Genomic DNA, 15,962 nt, shown 5'->3' with positions numbered 1-15,962 from the left:
TTTGCTAATATCCATCTTTCAAGACAAGTGGAATTAAGTCCTACACGGCCACTAATGGAAATTCCATCCATCCTTAACATTTTCAACCTTGAGTTTTTAACCGAAAAGGCACGAACAACTGTCAGTAAGACCTTCTGAATTTACAGTCTATGGCACTAAGGTCCGGCCTGCTGCTCATAGCTTATTGGGTTGGTTTGAGAAATTTAACAAGATCAACCATTTTTACTATGATGGCTCCAAAGTTCTGTGGACAACCTGACACTCCATAGTTGTATCAGATGTAGCTTTGTCCAGATGCACACAGTAGGAACAACGCTAGAATGAGAAATGAGAAAGGGGCAGATAATAAAGAACTTGTTCAGAATAATTAATTATGGGATGCAAGAGGAAAGAATCGATGGGCCTTTCCTTAAACATTTTGCTGAACTGAATCCAGCCAGAAAGCAGTGAACATGAAATGTCTTTAGTCACCTCTCCCCACGTAACATAGGGGAGCAGATTTCTTCCCAAGGCACTATCCCTCAAGCTGCCATTTATGGGTCCCGAAATTCCACTTTATCCAACCTGTTTTTCCAGGCACCTATCCATTTCATCCTCCTCCTGGCAATGGGTACAGTCGTTCTCCCTCATTGGGCTTCTTTGTCCAGTAAAAGAGAGAATTAACAAAATTATAACTGATACAGGTGAAAGAGTAAAGGAGTCTTCCTTGTTCTAACATAGCCACTGTCCTGACAGACAATTTTTTAACGGTTCAAATCCAAAAAGCATATTCAACACATCTGAATCACTACACTCCTAATAAAGCAGTAAGATGCAAAACCTGCTTTCTGGAAATGCTTTCCCCCCTTAATTATTAGTGACCTCCACACCAGAGATTTCAGTAGCATCAAAACAAGACATGTTCCCCAGTAATGAAGTAGAAGTTTTAAACTCCACGTTTGGCATGTCAGACAATTAACCTACTTATAAGATTTTTATGCAGTTTACCTCCCAGCAACTCAAGAGTAGTCTCTTGACTGCACAAAATACAAAACTAAAATATACCACTTTACAAGATACGAAGCTTCACTGAAATTGCTACAAAGCAGCACATGTATCAATATAACAGGAACCAAATACACTACTGAATATAAATATATAAATATATAAAATATACCACTTTACAAGATACGAAGCTTCACTGAAATTGCTACAAAGCAGCACATGTATTAATATAACAGGAACCAAATACACTACTGAACCTGGATGGAAACCAGTTTAAGTACACCAAAGTCCAAAAAGTACATCATTTTGTCATCCATCATATGCATTAGCATAATGCAAAGAAATCTAGCTAATCACAGTTATTTGTCCCAGCCACAGACACACGTACAGATGGATATACACAATTCTTCTCTATCAAGTGGAAGCAATGATCCAGATCAGAAAAGCTGAGCAGCTGGGGGAAGGAAGAGGAGTTTGTAGCATGTTCAAAGTTTTCAAGAGAATTTCAAGACTATGCTGTGCAAGCCTCAGCAACTTACATGTGTGTAAAGCAGAACTTCAAGCCATGAACAGCTTGTCATATTCAGGAATTCACCCTCAATGCACAAAAATAGCATTTCAACGTAAGGAAAGTATTTAACCTCTTTCTGGGGTGGGGGGAAGTAGCAAAGCTACAAGACTGAGATTTTTAGAACTGATTAAAAGTTTTGAGCATGCATGAAATAAAAGAACATTCCTATCAGAGCAGTGATCTGAAAGCACTTTCAAAACACCCAGAAATGCGGATTGCCTGTCAAAATTTTATAATTTAAAGTTTTATAATTTTGGCCAAAGCAGAAGTTAAAGACGAGTTTCCTCTGATAGCAGCATTTAGATTCAGAAGCACATTCTTTCTCCACCTTTCGAATCCAACCAAGCATGTCCTTCCTTATTTTTTAAAGTTCAGGAACGTTTAACACCACATATAAGATCGGAGGACATGCGCCGTTACTTCAAAAAAGCAGGGTTATAAAAGGCCAGAGGTTATTCGGTGGGATTCAGTTCAAGGTTAGGTGTCTACCTGCAAGCCTTCAATAAGCACTGTCTGACTAGACAGCTATCGACTACAAAAGTAACTTAGCCATCTCAGGGTTGATTCGCTTGCCCATGTATTTGAGGTGCCATGGGTAATGAGCCTTGTCTCCAGCTTTTGCTCCACAAGGCCATTGGTCTCTGACCGTCCATGCCATATCTACCGACCTTGTGCGGCTGTCTCTGCTAACCTAAAGCATCTGAAATGGCCATAGACACCTTACTACTTTTTAAGTACGTAGCACTGCTAGTACAGATGCAGCCGCCTACATTCAGGTGTTAATCTCAAATAGAATCTCTCCTATTACGCGATTAAAGACAATTTCTGAGAAAATAGAAAAAGGGATCAATTAATATGGAGTAATAAAACGCAGAAAAAGAAGACAAAAATGCTTTCAGGAACATATTCATGTCAGTAAGCCTAACAAGCATTGTATCTCAAATTTTGCTATAGTTTTGTATGGTTTAGACGTAATTCCCATGCAATTAAATATATAAGTAGAAATGGATTTAGTCATACCAGCAGATTTTCTTGTAAGCCTTTTGAAGCCAATAATGTTCTACCAAAGGGCAAATTTACCCCAGTATTTTGATTCCTCGTTCCCTTTCCACTTACCACAAAATATAGCATTACTTATAGCCTGAAACATATTCTGGAACATTCTCAGAACTACCCTACATTTGCCAGATCTCATATACAAGTTAAATACCCCTCGCTCCATATTACCTTATCCACAATCGTTCCTTTCAGTAGTTAGGCTGAATCCAGTTTTTGTTACTCATATAGCTGCCAAACGTCCTACACTTTGCAGATGCCAACAGATGTAAACCATCTTTATTTACTACATTACGTGGACTTCTTCCACAGAAAAAGTCATATGAATAATATTGAGCCAGCTATAATACATCTGCAACCAACCCCCACAAACCCATGCACACAAATGGGATAATTTCTCTACTGGAAAATCAGAAGTTGTTACTTTTAACTACGCTTCACTTATAATAAATCTTTCCCTACTCCCAGTTATGCTTTAGAAGATTCTCAGGAAAGTCTAATCAAGAGAAGACTTCTTACATGATCAGAAACTGAGAAATACTTACGGTTGATGTGATCAATATAGTATACACCAATCTGAGGATCATATGCAGCTTCCCATCCCCATGGCAGCTCATCCCCAACACAATCCGCAAATGATAAGGGCTTTGTTAACCTATAAACAAAGAAACTTGTTAATGGTAAAGCTTTTCTCTCTTCCATACATATGTTTTTCATATTAATTCCTATTATGACAGAAGCTAAAGAAAGATAGCAGGGAGAAAGGAAAGCAGGTTGTTTTCTCCCTCTTAAAGTTTAGGCTCTTGACTTTTTTCCTATTCCATCCTTCTGAATTCATTAACTCCAAGAACGTAATACAAGCTGTTGCAAACATTTTTCAGTACAGCCATTCAAATGAGAAATTCACTGCAACATCTTTAAAATTTAAGTTTAAAATTAAACAATAACCAATAACTTGTAAAAAAAAAAAAAAAAAAATCTACACTTGTATTTGTCCCCAGAAGAACTGGACCCTTCAACTCTGAGTCTGTGATGACAGCACAAGATTTTAAGGTCGTCTTTTCTAATGACCACAGACAGAAAACTCAGGAAAGAGAATACAACCACCTAAGATGCAGTTAGCAGCACTTACCAATCCACGTACTTGACTAAAACAAGCAGCAGTGTGCATACAGTAGACATAAGTAACATTTAATGGCCTTTAGATGTTCAGATGGTGCTTTTTCACAAAGTTTTTCATTTTAATAATGGAGGCATCTATTAGTTAAAAGAAATAGATTTATGATGATAATGCATGGACTGTTTGCCAACTGAGGCTGAGCAAAGCTTGACATCATCTTTTTTGCCTTTTAAAGAAAAAAATAATAAAATTAAATGAGTATTGAGTTTCCTGTTGATAACCCACAGATAAATGTCATATCTGATATACTGAGATACTGAATAGGAAAAACAAGAGATTTAAGATTTTATTGTCACCATAGCAACAATATGATTAGTATACATCCAGAGTTTGGGGAAAAAAAAATAAATCCTCTGAGTAAGATTATCAAGAGCAGTTTGTGGGACACACGAGCATCAGCTCCTTTACTCACTGCTGCTTAAATTAAGTTCTATCACCTAAGACTGTTTTTTCATCTCATCATTAAAATTACATACAAATAAAAAGCTAAGAGTCTAATACACATATGATTTTTTCTGTTTTGGTATGTTTGCTTCAATTAGTTTCTGACCAAAAAAAAAATAAAATGGTTTATCAAAGTTTTTGTGAGGAATAAAAGAAAATAGTACATTTTACTTTCTACAAAATGAATTAGCTTTTTGTATAGAAAACATCAGGCAGAAAATACTTTACAAAACTGTAGAATTAAATTCTTTATGCAGCTGAGAAAATAGAAATTTGAGCACAGGTTTGATTTAGAAAACTTTGTCCCACAAATACATTTTTATTATTGATGGATCTGACCTACCAATTCTTCAAGTAGCAAAACACTTCATTCCTCTAAACTAGGGTTGCAGAAATTACAAAGAACCAAGCTCTTAGGATCCAAAAACCTTTTGAATTGTGATTTTTTTTTAAATTTTTTAAAATTGTAAGCATGAATCTACTTTCTTATATTTCTCCAAAGTTCACACATAATCTTATGAAGGTTACCAGTGCTTAATTTGAGGTCCTGAACACATTAACATGTATAAGGCAAATTTGCTAATTTATTGCCACTTACAAACTGCTATGAAAAACAACCACACGCATCTAAACCTATTACAAAAATCTGGTGAGACCACCAATGTGATACTACATCTGGATCACTAGGATATAAAATATGGATTCTAAACAGTACAAGCAAGCTGTGAGAAAAGTTCTGTTTACTGGGAGACATTCTGCATGAGAATGGCCAGCCACAGACACTTTTCTCAGCAGAGTGAGAAGGTAGAGCTTCTGTAGTACCTGTCCTCCTCCTCCTCAGCTGTAAGCCACTATATGCTGCCTCACGGTCCAAGACCTCTTTTTCGAAAGGAGATCTCAAATGGATGTGACCCGTCCTCCTCACTACAATGCAGGAGAGCACATCCCACTGAAGCTGACTGGGGCAAACTCCCCAGTGACCTCCAGAGAGACTCCAGGTCCGCAGCAAGCCAAGCCTACCCATTCTATCCTTTCCCAGCGCCAACATACAGTTTTAAATCCAGACGCAGCACTGCACTGAGCGAGGCTGTTCTGAGAAGACCTGCCACTGCTCCTCACCTTCCTCCTCCTCTCAGGGCAGCAGAAGCTGTGCTGCTGTGGCCAGGATGGCAATGACACAGCTCAGGAGGCAAACAGCTGGCTCACAAAGCGGCAGCTGCCCAGCACCGCTGTATCAAATACACCTGCCCAAACGCTACCTCCTAGCAACAACCAGCATCACTTCAAAGGCAACCGTTTTGTTTGCAAACAGTAATAGCTAGGCAGAAAGAGACGGCTCTCAGGAAAGCAGGAGAAGCTTTTTAAAGCCAGGATAACACACACCACCACAGCTTCAGCCCGGCTGTCCACAGCACGCCGAGGACTGAACACGGGGTAACCGTGCCAGAGAGTTCCCAGGCCACTACAGCTCAGAGGATGCATCAATCATGTAGAAGCAGCAGCCCTTTGGTGAGTTCGGTTTGTCGTGTGAACCTGTGCCAACTACAAGGGCACATCTTGCTGCGAAGAAAATCCTGCCTCAAATTAGATTACGTATGTGGATTTTCATAAAAGACCTTAAATTGAATAAAAATAAAAGTTCAACATCATCCTTAGCTTTAACATTATAGCATTAACTCAAAATACAAGTCTTGTAGTTCAAGTAGAAAAAATACTTGAAATACCATATAGCAGGGTAAGGATGATAACAAAGTTGTATAAACATGGCCAGATGGCCTCTAATAAATTCATTTAGAACTCTGCATAAGCATTAATTTCACCAAACCTCTGCAGGAAGGATATAAACCCAGTACTAGCCCGTCTTTTCATCTGCACTCCACACCAATTTTCTTTTTAATCAAATACTGACTTCTTACTGTTATAGCACATTCCGTAGATTAGACAGCAGACCGCTCTGGCCATGTGGATGTTCTGTCCAGGTGTTATCACTTGTCAGAAATCGGACACCGTGAGAATGAATAGCAACCACCCTCTTACCCCAGACACTCCATAAATCAAAGCCACACTAAAAAACTGTGGAAAAGTACTTGGTGAACCACTCTGGACCTTGAACAAAAGAAGAAGAGGAGGGAGACAGAGGCCCTGAAATACAGACAGTACTGAGCAAAAATGAATTCTGCTCTGCTGGATCATGCTTGGACATTGCAGCCTTAAGACCTGAACTATGTCAGAAGAACTGCTCCTGAGCAGATTTTTTAAACATGAAAAGGTTTGTGCATAACAAGATCACAATTACTTAAGAGTCTTACATCCCCGCAACGTCTTTTTTGTTCCAGTCTTTTAATAGCACAAGATTTTTAAGCCCAACATGGACTTTTACAATGGAGCAGAAATCAGCACAAGGTGATACCCAATTGATTAGGGATCTCATAACTGTCCCAACATAAAGAGTATTTGCTTTCAAAATAGGTATGGCAAATGGATGAGATTAACATGACATGAAGATAAGTAAAATGCAAGAGAAAATTTTCAAGACAAAAGCTGAAAGCAAAGAGAGTTACGAGATATTACTGGAAAGGAAATAATACCTAGGAGCATGGACTGAAGGAATCTTGTCTGCGTGAAGATCATTATCTGTGACATAATAACCTATGATAGACAGACTGCCGTTACATTCATGAACCATGACCCAAGAAAAATGAGGTTTATTGCACCATAATAGAGGATTAAGTGCTGCATCTCAGGACACTGATATTCTGAGGTAGTTTATAATACTTTTTCAGTCTTTTTTTGTAGTCTTCCATTTACACGTTCTTAAAAGAATGCCAATACTCTAAAAAGGATGGCTTAAAAGTCCACATTAAGTATACTATGAAGTTCAATTAGTAAACAAAAAGTGGGATTTTTTTAAATGCACATCATTAAGCAGAAGTATTTCCACCTATAGGCACTTTTTTTTTTGTTTAACCTTACAGAACTCCTTCCAAGTGAAGACTAATTTATCAGCCTTTAGCTCACATATAACATTTTTATCTACTCAACCCTATATGGCTGCAACACTCCCATTTCAGCATATGGATTAAAATGTACTCCCTGGATCAAAAGAACAAGAAGCAGGCAGGCATGTGTATCAAGAAGTGGCTACTCTTAAGAAAACCAGGAAGTGTTCTGTAATTCCATTATATAAATAGAATATAATTATGTTACTGCCAGTCACTTCACAGATGCTCTGGGAAACCTAGGAGACAAATACAGTTTACAAATTGAGAAGCTGTATTACCACCTCAAATCCAAATTTTTCTTTAAAGTTTTCAAAATATAAAGTTATCCAAGATCTTAAAATGTAGATTCTACAATTATATATATGGTATTATTAACAGTTAATATTGCACCTGCAGCCATGCCTGGAAGTCTGTATATGCATCTAACATTAATGCAGAGGCTGATGATACTGCAAAATGGAACTGTAGCTACCGACTGATGGATTGTCAGTGCAATGTTGTTCCATTTGGACAACTTGCTTGCTTGATGTACTCCCTAGACCACAAAAATACATAGAAGAAAGGTTCCTTCCTAAGGTCAGGGTCCACAAAAACCAAGAAATTTACTACATATACTAGTGAATGCTATCTTTCTGTCAAGATATGGACAGCCCACAGTATTTCACACCTCTGTGATCTGAGATTATCAATGTGTACATTCTTAAAAATGTGTATGCATACGTATGTGTAGACATATATGCATAAACACACACACACGCTATTTTTAACACATTGTTCTATGCAAGAGTAATGCTACATTCTACTGCATACCTTCTCAGAGTTGTTTTTTCTCCAAAATCTATTTGGGATTAAATCAATTGTAACACTGAACCAGAGGTTATCCATATTATGATTCGGATTCTACTTTATCAGGACTTCATTAGGACTCTGGACTTTGGTCTTCGCTCTCTTCCAAACTCAGCTGATACCAGCATCACTGACCTCCTTAGCATACTCCCGAGACCTGTTTTTATCCATACTCTGAAGGGCTATGTGAGAACAGCTTGACATTGTTTGCTTAGATAGAACTATTTGCATCAATTTTCTCAGGGTAATTTATTGTGATTTATAATATATGTGGTATAATATAGGGTGTGTGGAAGAGAGAAACGTTACAGTAGGCAGATCTCAGAGAACTGGGGCGGGGGGGGGGGGGAATGGGACGCAACACAGAAAGGCAACACACTCCACCCCACCCCCCAACAAATCTGAGACTTCTCCTCAATTAGAAAGGAAGCCATCGCAGGTTGGTAAGAGGTACATAAATACCTGAGCATTACGAACAGGTTCATCTTAATCTCTTTCAAAATGACTTCCAAGAATACCTCCTTTGCTGTGCTGCTCTTGACCTGCAGTCAAGACTTGGAGTTTTGAACTCACTTATAACGAGGATCAATGCTGAACTTCTATAGCAACTTCAATATGCATTCAAACTTTCACCAAATCCCAATTATCCCCTACCCAAAATGACATCATGTTCTTTGCCATGTAGCAAGGTCTTGTGTGACGCTTACGTGAAGTGCTGTGCTGATTAAATTTCACACCCACTCGTTCTCATATATAATGATGTATGTTATACATTATTTTTTCTTAGAATGCAGTACTTGGTAGCACTTTTTCTAGACAGAAACTGTTCTGAAAAATATACCTCTTCTCCACACTCCAGGAGCTGAGAAGACAAAACATTAAGTCACTATTTAGATGTGCAGCAATGAGCATCTATTAAAACGTAACAGAAGAAACCCAATGATACATGCACACTTTCCTGGAAACTGGCTCGTTTACCTACACGTGCCATTACAGAAGGGTGGTTACAGATGGCTTACTGATAACACAACCGTAACACAAAAGTTTCCTCTGAGCGCTTCCCCAAAAATATTTTCAGTTAGCACAATGATACAGAATAGGAACACATGATCAGCATCAGCTAACTACTAATTCTGCAAAAGGATGACTGAAAGTATTTAATTCTTATTTTGATCCAGTAGCTCAAGACCAACAAATGTAAAAATTCAAATCAATTGATCAGGTAAAGGAATGTATAAACAGAAGAAGAAAAACGTTCTAAATTCTTCGCTAGAACTGGAATTCTAGCGAACTGCTCAAGCTGGATCCTAAAATCAATTCAATTCTTACCCAACTTTCCAGTGCTATAGGCATTGTGACTTTGGAGGATCTATAAATGTATCTTCTAATCCCATTCCAAATATCCTCCCAAACATGGATTTGACTCAGTTCAAGCACCCAAGATAGATTTCTTATATAAAACTCAGGGGTGCAATTAATCTCTTTAACTTCCAAAGTTAGTTATCTAACCTGAATTATTCCTTTAGGTTCCCTAGAAAAGCTGATTCAGCATATCTGTTTAGATTGAGGATGAATGACATTGAAGGCTTCCCTCTTTTTCTAGTGGCTACAGGAGGGCTCTGAATGCAAGGCTCCTTTAGCCTATACAAGGTAACTGAATTTAAGAGGGATGAATACTACCCCAGGAGCAGAGTGCATGCAGAAGAGCGAAAAATACCAAGCTGTAGATCCACATTGCAGGTCAGAGTTAAAGTGAGGCATTACTGCTTCCTATGGCTGAGGTCACTATCCATTAACAGTATGAAAGTCAATTACATAGGGAAGACAAATCTCTCTTCTACAAATTACAGCAGCTGAAGCCATAGCAAAATGGATTTATTTTCTATTAATAATACTGCTGTCACTTACCTAACTTTAAAAAGTGGTAACTGGGCCATTTATCTGTAAAAAGGGGCAGAATTTGCATGCCCATAAAATACACTTTTGCCATAATCTTTGCTCATTCAATTCCAGAAACTAGCAAATCCTATGCACAATCTTTCTGTCTTAAAAAAGCTAATTCACGAGTCTGTTGACAGGATTTCAGCTTCTAAACATCATATTCTTAACTCAGGAGGGCCTTCTGTTCAGGTATCAGAGCAAGACATTATGTACAACCTTTGCATTGTTGAGGTACATTCTCTTTTAATAAGGGTATTATTAAGATATACTGACACTTTATTACAGGTATTATGTCGAAAGAGTAATTAAGTGGACACCAGTACCACATTAGTACACACCAAACAAGGAGTGGCACGGTGGCAGCTCCTGCTTTAGAATAGTGGTGTAAAATAAATAAATACGCAAGGTCATGCATCTGTTTACCTTGATCACAAGATGCATGAAAGTTAACAAATGCCTGTGTTTAAAAGACAGCAAACATGCACGTTACCTTTTCTACACCAATACAGAATTACTAAAAGTAGTTCAAACTCAAATCTTTAATTATGAAAAATTCTCTATAACATTAAATTACGCTGCTTTATGCCTATAGCCACTAGCATGTACTGGATACTTAAAACTAACAGCAAAGAATAAAGTCACAGCAGAGTACACACTTTTAGGAGACAAGGATTTGTTAACTCCATCAGTAAGTATTTCCTGAACACATTTAATTAATTTTCATGTGTTTTCCAGATTTCAGATCACTTTGTTCCTGGTAATACAAAAGACAGGTAAACCAGTCAAATTTGTAGAATGGAAACTTGAAATATGTGGGCACTGATTCTAATTTTCTAAAAAACTACAGAGGTATAGTATAATGTTTAATAGCTTGCAATTTCTATCCTATGATTCTTTTAAGCCCTTGAATACTGATGACAGACAGCAGGCCTTAAAGAAAGATACTTCTTGGGTTTTGCAGGGTTTTCTTGGTAAACAAAAATGTATACACATGTAAATACAGGCTTATACTAAGAGACATACATAAGTAAGTTCACCACCTTAAAGCTACGCAGAACAGCTAGACATTATTTGGGTAATGTACTACTGGGATAATGAGCTCTCACAACTATTTTACAAGCTCAGAAACTTGGGTTTCCAGTACTGAATTCACACTGACAGTGGTTTACAACATCCTGCATTTACAAATGAGCTCTCAGTTCATGTAGATAGGACTAGACCACATTCAATTATGTTTCAGGGACCATCTAAGACTTTGAAAAATACAATTTCCATTAAAAGGCCCTCATCTAGCTAGCCAGCAGCCCAGGTGAACACAACATTGTGCTCGAAGCACACAAAGATCAAGCAGAAACTCAAATCTAGTATCTCATCTTTTTCCATGCTCATAGGGTTTGGGGTTTTTTAAACCTTTTTGGAGTACTGCGTAGCAATTTCTTCTCTGTAATTTAGGCAGAGTACTCAAGGCTGTTTTGAAATGCTTTGCTACAAATGGTAGCGGGCTGAACAGTGTCTTAGCTCCCAGTTAGCCCTCCAGAGAGACAGCTGCATTACTAATACCATGTGAAATGGCAGTATCAGCCCATCATCAGTTCTGACTGCTTCTGCCAAAGGGTCTTGCTGAAGACCAACTCAGAGTTTCATACACTGTACCATGGCACACAACCGTTCACACTATTCAGTTAAGTACCGCTTAGAAATAACAAGCTGATAACTCACCAGACTGGTGTAGGAGACAAGCACTAACTACAGTAGAGAACTGTACTCCATTCTGCAAATGTTTTCCAGAACCACTACTCGATTTAGTTAAACATTTAACTGCTAGGATAAGGATGAAAACAAACCAACTAACCTTTCTGCAACCCCACTACAACAAAAAATCCTAAATTCAATATTTTTATACATCACTTACTAAACTTGTACAACATCAAAACCCATCAATCTGACAAAAGTTCTTAGCTTCCAGTATCTATTATGAACATAACCATTTTAAGGCACTATAGACATGTATTTACTAGAAAAGATACATTCCACATAGAGCGCAGGGAGTTCTTTAAAACTAAAACCTACTTACAACTGCAAAAAAATTGAGTCTACTTATTTTAACAGCAGCACAAGTAAGTCTTCAAAAACACAACCTGATAATAAAAATAGCCAAACAAAAACACCCCTACAGAATCAACACTATCCCTTTAGACAAATATAGGACATATATTTGGGGGGTGGGGGGTGTTGCCTTAGAGGGGCCAGTAAAATCTGCAGAAGTAGTGAACCAAACCCAAAACCAGGAAATCCACCAAGTAACTGTAGGGGCGGCGGGGGGGGGGGGGGGAATCAAACCAAAACAAATTTTAAAAAATAATCTTATATGGTGGAACACAGAGTTTTACCCCAAAATACCTTCCTGCTTCACTCAGGAGTTTTGCAAGAATCCTCTAAAATTATCAGCAATCAAGTGCTTGCAATATATTAACAAAAATTACCATCCTTTTTATTTCTTTATTTTAAAAGACTTATCTTCAATGCTCAGAAATCCTACACGTCTGCAAATTCCCTATGCTTTATGCCATACAGAAAAGGATGAAAATTTTCAGGTCCTCTAAAGACCTTGCCCGTTTCCTCCACAGAAAAAAAAACACAAACCAGGGTGTCCTTTTCACACATGTGTGCACACCCAAAAGGAAGCAAGGGAACACGCAACACACAAGATTTCAGTACAGGAGACAGAAGACAGGGGGAGGTGAGCACAGAAGGAATATGCTGCCTTCCACCTTATGGTAAGATGCTATGTGCATGTTAATGACTGCCATAAAATACATGGTAACAGCAATCCAGCAGCGCATAACTGCCTTACAAAGGGGTTAGCATTAGCTCAATGTCAGCTCACTGTCCCTTCACAGGTGTTGCTGAAAAGGCATATGAACTGAATAGCTGAGACCCAGAAGGAGAAGAATGGTTTTGGGAAGGAAGGGACCCACGCCCACCGGTTGCAGGACCAGGTCAAACTGCCTGCTGGCATGGGTTTATTTGTTTCCTTTTCCTTTTGATTATGATAAACTGGTTTTGGTTTTTCACTCAACAATTACCATCAGTGAAGAAAAACCCACCCTCAAGACAACTATATATTTTGCTACATTATTTTATCATTGAAGGTACTGAAAGAAACCCAATACTTACGTGGAAAGGAGAACCAATACTTTCCAGCTCAGCATAGTAGCTATTTGTGTTTGTAGGGCAACCCCCCCCCCCCCAGCCAAATCACTACTTCTAATTTGTTTACCCCTTCACCATTGCCAAGTTCAACGCAAAGATGACATTTTGAAAGGTTAGGGGGGGAAGGCGGGGGGGGCAGAGCAGTGGAAATGGGTTATGCCATGAATGTTTCCTCCTGCGTTTTTCTTTGACACAGCAGTTGGTCCTGCACTGGCGTGTAAGCACTATAATATTAGACACCTGGAATGTGAGGAATGTCTGATAACCATACCCTAGCACGGGGATAATTCCACAGCCATAAACCAACGATACGACCTTTGAGCCTTCCCCCGGAAAGCTCAAATGCAGTGACATTATGAAAAGGCTATTATGTGCAGTGTTGCTATAGGTTATTTGTATATACATGACCATACACTGTTGATAGAGGGAAACCACGTTGTTATCAATTGAGTACACAAACTTACCTATTGGTTTTAATCTAGGTCCAAAAAAACCATGATCTTTTTCCAGTAATTTTAGCGTTCCCAATTCCTACAATCTCTACCTGCAAACATGGAAATGTTTCCTTTACCTGCCCTGTACCACTATGCTTCTCATTTCATGCATTTGTTATCAAGCCATTCCTCTACAGTAGATGTATCCTTAGAAATCCGCAAGTTAAAGAAAAAAAAGACAGACACATACCACCCCACCAAAAAAAACCCCCAAAACCTACCAAAAACAAACCCAGCCAAGCACTGGTTTGTGAAAAAAGGCACAAACTCTGCAATAATGTCCATATGCAAACAGGAGCAACATCTGTCCCCAAAATCTTACCATTTAATTAAAGCTTGATATAACAAACAATGGGAGGAAAATATCTGTAGATTGGAACACTTTATTAGAATAAATCAAACCAGAAACACTTAGAGACTTATAATAAATATGCAAAACATTTATTCTGTTATTTTGGATGGCTTTCCAGCTTGGTTCTCTGTCAGGCACGAAATACCAAAAGCAGGCTCTGTGGCTGATGGTTAGCTACTAAAGGGTTAAATATGGGACATTTCTGTAGTGTGAAAATTAAATCTGGGAAAGAAAAATGCGTTTCAAAGAAAGAACACAGTCAAAACCAGAAAACAATCATGATAGTTAATGTCAGCATTAAAAGATTTTCCCTCTGCCTAACCTTTCCCCTTCCTCTTCTCTGTAATTTCATACACACGCTAGTCCAAATCACCCCACTACCCACCTCATCAGCTACAGAAAATTATTTTGAGAATTTTGTTCTGTGAACTCCCCTTCACTCCTCCTGCAAACAAATGCCTGCATTGCAAGACACCTTTGGATTTATAGAGAGGATATTTAAAGACTCTCCTCGCCTAACTCTGCTGCCACTGGAGTCAGCAGGAGCATTACCAATTTCAGTAGCTGGAAACTTCGATCTGTGACAAGCACTTCTGAAAAGTACCATCCATCTGAACATCTCAAATAACCTCACAAACATTCAACTTCAGCACTGTGAAGCACTCCAAGTACACAATCATTCCAGAAGCAGGGAAGAGCAAACTTGAGTTAACTGTCCAAGGTCATTGCAATTCAGTCACAGACCTACAAATTGAGCCCAAGGGGAGAGAGCACCCCATTCTGACAGTTATTCTCAATACTGAATTCTTCATGTCCTAATTTCTCATCCAGTCACTTGCTCTGTAACAATTTCTCATGGGTACTTCATGAAATCATTGCATGTTTTGCAGTACACTGCAGCTCCTGTTGCAAAAAGCCCGAGTTAAATGAAGAGCTCAGATGGTACACAACCACTTGGCTAACCTCTGGACACTGGTAAATTCTATTTCCTGATGCCACAGAAGGAGGAATCTTTAAAATGTGTTACGAATTTTTTACTTTGAAAACAAACACACACCCTCCACTGATTTTATACAACTTCAAGCAACACAACATTAAAAAAAAAAAAAAGGAAGAGGGAATATATGTATATTTTAATATTAATAAAACACCACTTAAAAAAACAGTCTGCCAACCCTTGCTGCAAACAGTTCAGAAAGTTCCTTCAAATCATTTCAGCTATGGTTTCATAGAAGACAGCCTCTGGAAAAATCTCTCCATTCTGGACAACAGTGTGATGGAAGCCACAGCCTGACGTGTATTAGTAAAACTGAAATAATGAGTAAGGGCTGTAGCAAATATGTTTGCTTCATACAAATCATACAGTTCATACATCAAACTTAAAAGTGCAATATGCTGAAGTGTCAGGGTACTATAGAATTACAGTATTGTAAAATTAGAAGAAGATTTCAGATATATGTTCTGGCCTATATTTTAATTTCTCCCACCAATTATTTTAATATTGTTCTCTAGTTCACAATGCTTTATTAAAATTAAATTGCCTTTCTTTGTATGTTCCAAGACACTCCCAAAATAGTATTATATTAAACAAAATCAACGCAGAGTTCCTTCAGCACCTCTAGTGTTTTTACATTTCTTTATTCACAATATTAACGGAATTCAAGTTTTAGATTAAATTTACTCCCAGTGGCAGTCTGAGGAATGGGAAATATGCAACAATTATCCAACAGGAAACATCTAAGTGTTCTGCTGTGACTTCCTTCCCACACACCCACTCCCAGAAACTGCCTGAAAATAACCCACCCCAAAACCTGCAACAAATGCAGCAATTTTTCTGGTAGGAACTAGCAGGAATACAGCACCTACACAGTTGGTTGCA

General features: G+C 38.3%; 1 protein-coding gene across 6 annotated transcripts in view; it reads right to left on the bottom strand.

Annotated features, from left to right (window-relative positions):
* The window catches only part of WWC2 (WW and C2 domain containing 2), a 104,986-nt gene that overhangs the window by 64,135 nt on the left and 24,889 nt on the right, over positions 1-15,962 (bottom strand). For 3 of the 6 annotated variants that reach the window (XM_040601361.1, XM_040601273.1, XM_040601602.1), the window contains exon 2: positions 3,157-3,266. In XM_040601361.1, coding sequence (XP_040457295.1) covers positions 3,157-3,266 — 110 coding nt within the window. Of the gene's footprint in view, positions 1-3,156; positions 3,267-3,743; positions 3,827-6,823; positions 6,959-11,743; positions 11,800-15,962 lie in introns of those variants that run through there. The other 3 variants (XM_040601685.1, XM_040601440.1, XM_040601522.1) reach the window with 3 other exon arrangements.

Source organism: Falco naumanni, chromosome 1, assembly GCF_017639655.2.
Source record: "Falco naumanni isolate bFalNau1 chromosome 1, bFalNau1.pat, whole genome shotgun sequence".
NCBI classification, from domain to species: domain Eukaryota; kingdom Metazoa; phylum Chordata; class Aves; order Falconiformes; family Falconidae; genus Falco; species Falco naumanni.
This window is presented reverse-complemented; position numbering and strand designations above follow the sequence as displayed.